The 8,269-nt window shown below is 51.9% G+C and overlaps 2 protein-coding genes across 5 annotated transcripts; both read left to right on the top strand.

The window, feature by feature from the left end:
• Window positions 1-1,233: 1,233 nt before the first annotated feature.
• On the top strand, window positions 1,234-4,972 carry nudt13 (nudix (nucleoside diphosphate linked moiety X)-type motif 13). Of its 4 annotated transcripts, none has more exons than XM_004565223.3 (9): window positions 1,234-1,338; window positions 2,778-2,887; window positions 2,965-3,107; window positions 3,191-3,298; window positions 3,384-3,490; window positions 3,636-3,761; window positions 3,824-3,935; window positions 4,085-4,239; window positions 4,354-4,972. In XM_004565223.3, the coding sequence occupies exons 1-9, from the start codon at window positions 1,249-1,251 to the stop codon at window positions 4,546-4,548; spliced, it is 1,146 nt and encodes a 381-aa protein (XP_004565280.2). In that variant the 5' UTR covers window positions 1,234-1,248; the 3' UTR covers window positions 4,549-4,972. The 4 variants fall into 4 exon arrangements, with proteins under 4 accessions (XP_004565280.2, XP_076743904.1, XP_004565278.2 ...); XM_076887789.1 differs by having other exon boundaries at window positions 3,387-3,490; XM_004565221.4 differs by having other exon boundaries at window positions 1,248-1,516.
• A 345-nt stretch (window positions 4,973-5,317) lies between these two features.
• On the top strand, window positions 5,318-7,946 carry si:ch211-207i20.2 (uncharacterized). Its single transcript, XM_004565224.6, has 5 exons — window positions 5,318-5,867; window positions 6,151-6,310; window positions 6,388-6,446; window positions 6,522-6,618; window positions 6,691-7,946. The coding sequence occupies exons 1-5, from the start codon at window positions 5,718-5,720 to the stop codon at window positions 7,713-7,715; spliced, it is 1,491 nt and encodes a 496-aa protein (XP_004565281.2). The 5' UTR covers window positions 5,318-5,717; the 3' UTR covers window positions 7,716-7,946.
• The last annotated feature ends 323 nt before the right edge of the window (window positions 7,947-8,269 follow it).

Consider the following 8,269-nt stretch of genomic DNA (forward strand, 5'->3'; position numbering starts at 1 on the left):
TAATAATTTTTTAAAAAATGTTCATTTACCTGTTACTTCACACCAAATCCGGTCATTGGTACTTCCTGGCTTGTGTAGCCAGTAGGTAACAAAAGCTCAACACTGCCCCCTAGCATCCTGGAGCACGTCTGTTGTGATTTTACATGTTTTGGAGTTTGTACGTGTTTTGTCTGTAGGGGCCACCGTAAATATACTTTCATTTATTCACTCCACATAAAATGTAATAAATAAACCATATAATACAAAAACCAAATATGTACATTTCAACTTTTAACTATTTAAATTTTCAGCTTTTCCTTTTAAACAAATTTAAAGTGAAACAACACAAAACACTGCAAACCACAACACGATTAAATATAAATTAAAATAAGAAAACAAAAAGAAGATGCACATTCTCTGTCATACAGGCCTGGGATTATTTTTTGGGAGAGTGTTTTCCTGCTTGGAATTGCATACATAGGATTCACTGCATGAATAAACTTTCTGAATCCTTTATCATCTCCAACTGAAAATAGTTGTGGATGATTACTATACCTTTCTAATGTGACCTTGTTGTCCCTGGCTCTCTCTCTCTCTCTCTCGCTCTGTTCCTGTGCTACTGGAGTGTAACTATCGCCCCTCCCCCCTCTGCTCAGCGCAAAGCACAAGGCTCGCGTGCAGAGTGAAGCGGAAAAAAGTGAGAGAGTGTGTGTGGGGGGGAGAGAGAGAGAGAGAACCCCCCCACACACACACACACACGGCTCGCGATAAGGAGCCAGTCGCGTCGGTCACTTCAAAGAGTCGGCTCTAAGAGCCGTTTCGCTCGCGACCGACACATCACTATTGTCTGAAGTGAAAATTGAATATGAAACCTTTATTTATTCAAACTGTGAAACACTGGAAATAAAGTTTAAACAGACAGTTACTGATGGATGTTCAGCCCTGTCAGAGCCACGCTTGTCCACAGTAACCACACTGGCCCCAGTACAATAATAACATTCAAATAATGACGCAGCAAACAGTGACATCATATCCCAATTATGTTCATTATATCACATTAATGTTTTCTATCGTCTAATTAATATAATATTATACTTTACACACAGTTTTATTTTTAAATACATTTACATTTTAGTTATATCATAACTGATCATAAGCGATGAATTACATGCATGAATCATAATATAATTATAATTCCTGTAAGTGTGGTGTTTTTCCTGCAGGGGGCGGTAGTTTGCTTGCTGTTATTGTCGTCAGCAACATGAAAATATGAGCAGAAGAAGAAGCTGTAGCGTCAGCAGCTCCACGCGAAAGAAAGAGACTCACACCAGACTCCGTTCAAAAAGTGGCCGATTTAAGGTCAGAGCTGCAGCTTTAATACAAGAACTGTGTGTGTAACTGCAGACGGTTACTGCAGGTTTCAAGGTGGAGGCTCCCACTGCTGTGGGTGGAGTTAAAGGGCAGATCACGTGGTGATTGGCTCCAGCAGAGTCCAGGCCGTGATCAGCAGCTTTTACAGCAGCTGGTTGGTTATTGGGTGAGTGGGTCTAACCTTTGATCTTGTTATTCTGAATAACACAGTACATTTGTTTCCAAGGCAACTGACATTAAAACAAAATGCTCCTCTCCTTCCTGCACTGCATGCTGGGAGTGTGAGTGAGTTTGTTTGGGCTGTATTTCAGAAGTTTACACCCTGTGGTTGTTCATTGGTTAAAGGTAAGATAAGTTTATTTCACTGGGTTGTGTAGAATGAGGAGTTTGAGTTAACAGTTCACTGTTGAGCTGGACACAGACCAGAACATGGCAGAGAACGAATTAACCCAGGAATTAAAATATACTCATGAGTCAAAGTGACGAGTGTCACTGTAACAGCAGTGATAAGGTCAGCAACATCACCTGTGGGCTTCATCATCGGACCATCGTGCAGCAGTAGCACCGCAGCGGTGCTCGCATTAACAGTTCAGTGTTCATGATGAGATTCTGTTAAGCTTTTAGTCTTTTTTGGAGCCAGTGGGTGTCGAGGAAAATCCCTTGAAGTCGTTAACTCAGTGGGAAATCAGGAAAACTTGAATGAGAATCTTTTGTCTCTATATCAGCTACAGGAGGGAACAGTGGACTCTGGGAAATTTGTTTTTCCAGGAAACTGTTTTTCCTGCTCCTCCACCACTGCAACAAAGCTTCGTTACTCGGTCCTCTGCAGTCCAGGTGGTGCGGTGCTTTTAGCAGCAGGTTCTCCGAGAGGCAGCTGGAGGTTCGTGTGCAAGCCTCCGCTGCAGAAACGTAGTGGCTCTGCAGTGGGAGGTGGTCCATGGGTCCACCCTGCTACATTAGTGGGGTGGATGTCCCAGCTACATCACTCCAGCAGCAGCGCTGAGAGTGCTCATATTCCCCTCCCAAATACAGCAGCACAGCAGCCTTTCCAGCTTTCTCATTGGTCAGGCAAAGATGGGATTCATGCTAACTAGGAGAAAGAAAACGAGGTCCACAGATGTTGACCTCCAGGGTCTGACTGCTTATGAAACGGCGGCACATCCACATGTTTCTGTGAAGACTGAACTCTGATGCTGTGCGTCTGTGAACACGTGCAGTAATATTTTCCCCTCTTTCTTTGTGTAACTGTTGACAAAGAGTTGTTTCAAAAGTCAAAGGTCAGAGGTCAAAGGTCTCCTCCTCTCTGAGGTCGTCAGTCACAGGTCCACACTGTCGGACTCTCTGGTGTCAGACCACAGACGCCGTACCTGAGCGTTTGTCCTTCAGAGAATCAGGTGTGGAGGTCATCTGCTGTCACCTGTCTGCAGGTAGGAGACCCCGCCCACATCAGAGCCATGCTGAGACCTCTGAGGCTCCTCCTCTCAGGCCTGAAAACGCAGCCGAGCCGCTGCTGCTCCAGCTTCGTGTCCAGGATGAGGTAACTCGTTATTTTGCTCGATTACTGATCGATCAGTCGGTCGATCGATGGGCTGATCAGCTGATCTGTCCTTTCAGGTATGTGAACAGGCTGAAGGAGGACGACGAGGCGTGCGCGGCGGCGCTGAAGGATGGCTCCATCTTCCTCTTCCACCGCTTGTCTCCTCTGCTGCGACGCCCCGACGCCAGAACCTTCAGCCCAGCAGCTTTCACCTGCTCAGGTACAGAACCGAGACCGAGCGAGCAGCGCTGAGGACCTGACAGTCCGGTGACATTCCTGCTGAGACGCTTTTTCGTGTTCCAGATGTGCAGTTGGTCCTACAGAGGCTCGGTTCAGACGGGTCGCAGCTGAAGGAGGCAGTTCTGATTGGCTGTTCTGAGCAGAACCAGGCTCAGTTCTGTCTGGATGTCGGTGAGAACGATTGAAATCCAGATCCCTGCATTGTGAGCTCGCCAGCGCCATGTTCCTGACTCTGGAGGTTCTGGTCTCTGTTCAGGAGAACTGGACCAGGCGGCGGTGGAGGAAGCCTCTCAGGGGACCTTCATCGATCTGAGGAAGGCCTTCTTTCTGCTGCCCGCAGCTGAGGCGCCTCTAGTGTCCAAGGTGAGTGACTGCAGCTGACCTCTGATACCCACCTGTTCGGTTCTGGTACCAAATCAGGAACGTTTCAGCACCGTCCCACCAAACCGATACTGATACCGCCCCAGTAAAAGAGTCACACAGTAGTCTGTGTGTCCTGACCCTGCAGGGTCAGGCGCTGCTGCGTTGGCATCAGACCAGCAAGTTCTGCGGCGCTTCGGGCCAGCCGACTCAACGAAACCGAGCAGGCAGCCAGAGGTTCTGCAGCAGCAGCTCCACCGTCTACTACCCGAAGGTAACGTCCTCGGTGCAGAACTGAACCAGAACCGAGCCGGGTCTGACTGTTTGTGTCTACAGATGTCTGCAGTGGCGGTCGCTCTGGTGTCTGATGGGAGTCGGTGTCTGCTGGGCCGCCAGCCATCCTTCCCACGTGGACTCTACAGCGCTCTGGCCGGCTTCTGTGACATGGGTCAGACTCACCCGTGTGTGTGTTTGTGTGTGTAGAACTCACCCGTGTGTGTGTGTTTGTGTGTGTGTAGAACTCACCTGTGTGTGTGCGTGTGTGTGTGTGTGTGTGTGTGTGTGTGTGTGTGTGTGTGTGCGTGTGTGTGGTCCCAGGTGAGACTCTGGAGGAGGCGCTCTGCAGGGAGGTGGCGGAGGAGGTGGGTCTGGAGATCCAGAGCATCTCCTACAGCTCCTCGCAGCACTGGCCGTTCCCGCACAGCTCCTTCATGCTGGGCTGCCACGCCTTGGTTAGCCCCACCCACACTCAGGTGAGCTCACAGGTGATTATTGAGGTTGTGTAATCAGGACGAGGAGAAGCGAGCTCGGAGCTCCTCGTACTCAATGATGTAGTGTCATGTGACCTGCTCTCGTTTCATGTGCAGCTGAGCGTGGACAACTCAGAGCTGGAAGATGCTCGCTGGTTCACCATGGACGAAATCACCCGCGCCCTCCAGGTGAAAGCTCCGCCCAGGAGAGGCGACCCCCCCATCATCTGGCTTCCTCCGAAACACGCCCTCGCCAACCGCCTCATCAGGGAGTGGGTGGAGCAGCAGCGGCAGAGTGAGGGCGGAGAGTGATGGAGGCGGAGTTCCAGTCGGAGTCATCAGATCACACCTGAAACACGGATGTTTCACCTCCGCTCCTGAGATCTCACAGTTCAGAAGTCCATTCAGATTCTCTGATTTTAGCCTCCTTCACAGATCTAACCTGTGACCTTATTGAAAGAAACTTTTAATGTGAAAAACATTCAGTCAGTCACGACAGGAAGCAGCTCGTGGTCTCTGACCTGCTGATGTTTCCTCCAAACTGGTTTTAATTTTCAATAAAAATCCCAGAATGGAAAAAAGCTAGTGCTCGGTTTCTTTTGTCTGAGAAAGAATCAGCAAACACCAGCGTTCACTCATCAAACGTCCGATTTAACAAACGAGCTGTCCGAGGGGCATTCGAGGCCGCGGTGGCTCACCTGTCCAGGTTTACCTGAGGGCTCGCAGGACAGACATGAACTCGGGTGGAAGAGAAACATTTTCACTGCCCTGCTTCTGCTCAGCTTTTATTTTGGTATTTCCTGTGAAACACTGGAGGGGCGTGATTGATCACTCTTCTTCTGTGGTATCTGTCCTCCGGGCTCACTCAGGATAAAGCAGTTTGTGATGACAGGTTTGCTCTGCTCGTCCTCAGAGTGTGAGGAAGCTCCCAGGATAAATGAGTCAGTCTGGTTTGTGAGATTCGTATCAGGACGATAAATAAATGAGACCGACCGCCCTGCGTGCAGCTTTGACCCAGAGTGGCAGCACTGCTGAGAGCTAAACATGGTCTTCTCTGTACACCAAAGATTTCTGTTTATCCATCATGTTTCTGATTGGATGGCTGTAAATGGAAATAGAGCAAAACGTTTTTTATTGAAAGTGTTTATTTGTTTGATTTTTAGATGAAAAAATAAATATTTAGCTACTCGTTGGAGGCACAAACCGTAACGTGTAACCTGATCCAGCCCAGAAACAGGCGGAACGACAGTCAGACATCCGTGAGCGCTGTCCGGATCATAGTTAGAAACGGAAGCTGCTTCCTGTTTGAACCGGAAGCCAGAGCAGCTCTTGGTGCAACCCGTGTAGTTCGGGTCTGTGGGTCGGATCAGACTGGACTCTCGGTTCTTTCCTCCGGGCCCTCTGTCCTCTGAGTAACCGCTGAGAGCGGCCCGAGGTCCCGCTGATGGTCGGCAGGGCTCCGCGGCCTGTCAGCCCGCAGGATGAGCTTCTCCGCCGGCCTGCACACACAGCTGGCCGCCGTCATGGAGTCCCTCGTCCACGCTGCAGTGGCGGAGCTGAAGAAGCTGGTGGAGGCCGGAGAGGAGCCTACTGTGCTGGCCAGAGAGAGGACGGAGAGCCGCGAGAGGATGGTGAGGAGCGGGGACTGCCTGGTCGTTTGTTTTAATCAATTTTAAATCCTGCTTTTTATTTGTTTTTGTTTCTAACGTCTCTGTAAAGCACTTTGAATCACCTTGTTGTTGAATTGTGCTATACAAATAAACTTGCCTTGGTGTGGTGGTGTGACTGGTTGCCCAGTGTAGCTGGTGTGATGGTGAAACTGGTGGCCCAGACTAACTGGTGTGGTGGTGTGACTGGTGGCCCAGACTGTAGCTGGTGGTGGTTGTATAGTTTTGACCGTTGTCATGGTGTCAGGTGCTGTTCGCCTCCATCATGGAGACTCTGGGGAACGAGGCTCTGGGGAAGATCCTCAACCTGCTGGATGAAGTCGGGCTGACGGCGGAGCCACCATCGGGCCGCGGCGCCCGGCGACTGCAGACGAGCGTACTCAACGTACTCAGCAACGCCCATATAGGTAAGTATTGGCCCCGCCCAAAGACTCCACCCCCGAGCCTCAGTGACATCACCCTCACTGTGTTATGTTTGTGGCAGAGCTCGAGCACTCGTATGGACTCCGGCAGCAGGGCGGTGACTCAGCCACGCCCCCTAAGGTAAGCCTGCTGCTCTGGCTCACCTGTGCTGCGTTCACTGACCGTGACTGAGTGTATGTATATGTGTCCCTGCAGACCAGTTCGAAGGAGGAGGAGCAGGAGACGCCGCTGGTGCTGGCGGTCACCATTAAGGACGAGCACGGGAACATCAACCTGGGCGCAATCGCAGAGAGTGAGTGCTCGACCGCGGCAGGAAGTATGCCCGCATGTGTGATGGTCTGATCAGCTGTGCTTATTCTCTCAGGAGCCGAGGTGGAGGCGGCCCCACCGGACGAGTCGGAGCGGCTGTTGTCCCCATCGACGGTGACGAGCCCGGCGGGCTTCGTGCTGGAGAGCGTCACCTGGAAGTACTTCACATGCACGGCGTGCGGGAAGTCCTTCTCATCTCAAAGCAACCTCAATACGCACCTGCGCGTGCACACGGGAGAAAAGCCATTTTTGTGCAGCGTGTGCGGCCGCGCCTTCCGCCAGCGGCAGGGCATGCAGAGCCACATGCGCACGCACACGGGCGAGCGGCCCTTCGAGTGCCCGCAGTGCGGCAAACGCTTCTCCAAGCAGGGCCAACTGAAAGCGCACGCCGTCGTGCACACGGGCGAGAAGCCGCACGCCTGCGACCAGTGCGGCCGCCGCTTCAATCTGCCGCAGAACCTGCAGCGCCACAAGCGGACGCACGCAGGCGCCAAGATCTTCGTGTGCAAGGCATGCGGGAAGGGATTCACGCGCGCCGTCACGCTGCGCACGCACCAGCTGATCCATAGCGGCCAGAAGCCGTTCAGGTGTGAGCAGTGCCACAAAGCTTTCCGGCACGCCGTCAACCTCAGGAACCACCAGCGCACACACAGCGGCGCCCGCCCCTTCGCCTGCGACCTCTGCGGGAAAAGCTTCCGGCAGGCGGTGAACCTCAAGATCCACCGCCGCACGCACACGGGCGAGCGGCCCTTCTGCTGCCACCAGTGCGGGAAGACGTTCAGCCAGCAGAGCAGCCTGATCTCGCACGGGCGCACGCACTCCGGCGAGAAGCCGTTTGCGTGCGGTGCCTGCGACAAGAAGTTCAACAACAGCAACAGCCTGAAGCTGCACACACGCGTGCACACGGGCGAGAAGCCGTATGCCTGCGACGTCTGCGGCAAGAGCTTCAGCCAGGGCAGCCACCTGCGCACGCACAAGCGCCACCTGCACGCCGGTGGGAAGCAGTACATCTGCGACCGCTGCGGCAAACGCTACGCCGACCAGCGCAACCTGAAGCTGCACAAGTGCGGCTACGCCTGAAGGGCCCGGAGGGCTTGAGTGTGCAGGGGGCGGGGCCTCTGATTTGGCAAACAGACTCTGTCCACCTGCTGCCTTAATGGGACGGAGCGCCGCTTCGGCTTACGCATGACGTCATCACTGAGGTCACTGTGAACACTGATAATACTCAGATGTGAACTTTAATTTGAAAAGGTTTTGATGACATGAAGTGACCTTTCAAAATAAAAGAAAGCGTTTATTTTTGTTCTGAAATGTTTGTTTATCATTTTTATAAAGTGACGTAAGAAGACAAACATCCTGCAGGACGGATCCATGAATAATAATAATAATAATAATCAAAAAGTGTTGGTGATCAATCTGAGGAGCACGAGGTGAGCGACTGTAGCTTCCTGTTTCATCAGCAGGTGCAGCACACCTGTCAGCACATTTCTGAGGCCCATCCAGAATAAAGTATAAAAAGTTAATGAGAAAAATAAATGGTAATACTTTAAAAGGTGGGGGCATGGTCACAGAAGGTGGTTTGGGTGTGATGTCAGCGAGCGCCGCACAGAACGCCGCCGTCCTGTGAATCGCAG

This window comes from Maylandia zebra, linkage group LG8 (assembly GCF_041146795.1).
Source record: "Maylandia zebra isolate NMK-2024a linkage group LG8, Mzebra_GT3a, whole genome shotgun sequence".
NCBI lineage: Eukaryota > Metazoa > Chordata > Actinopteri > Cichliformes > Cichlidae > Maylandia > Maylandia zebra.

Bases quoted from the DNA above. Each gene is read 5' to 3' on its own strand.
- nudt13 (XM_004565223.3), top strand. From the start codon at position 1,249: ATGAGCAGAAGAAGAAGCTGTAGCGTCAGCAGCTCCACGCGAAAGAAA. The intron at 3,108-3,190 runs GTACAGAACCGA...TTCGTGTTCCAG, and splicing joins AGCAGCTTTCACCTGCTCAG to ATGTGCAGTTGGTCCTACAG. The intron at 3,299-3,383 runs GTGAGAACGATT...GTCTCTGTTCAG, and splicing joins TCAGTTCTGTCTGGATGTCG to GAGAACTGGACCAGGCGGCG.
- si:ch211-207i20.2 (XM_004565224.6), top strand. From the start codon at position 5,718: ATGAGCTTCTCCGCCGGCCTGCACACACAGCTGGCCGCCGTCATGGAG. The intron at 5,868-6,150 runs GTGAGGAGCGGG...TCATGGTGTCAG, and splicing joins CGGAGAGCCGCGAGAGGATG to GTGCTGTTCGCCTCCATCAT. The intron at 6,447-6,521 runs GTAAGCCTGCTG...GTGTCCCTGCAG, and splicing joins ACTCAGCCACGCCCCCTAAG to ACCAGTTCGAAGGAGGAGGA.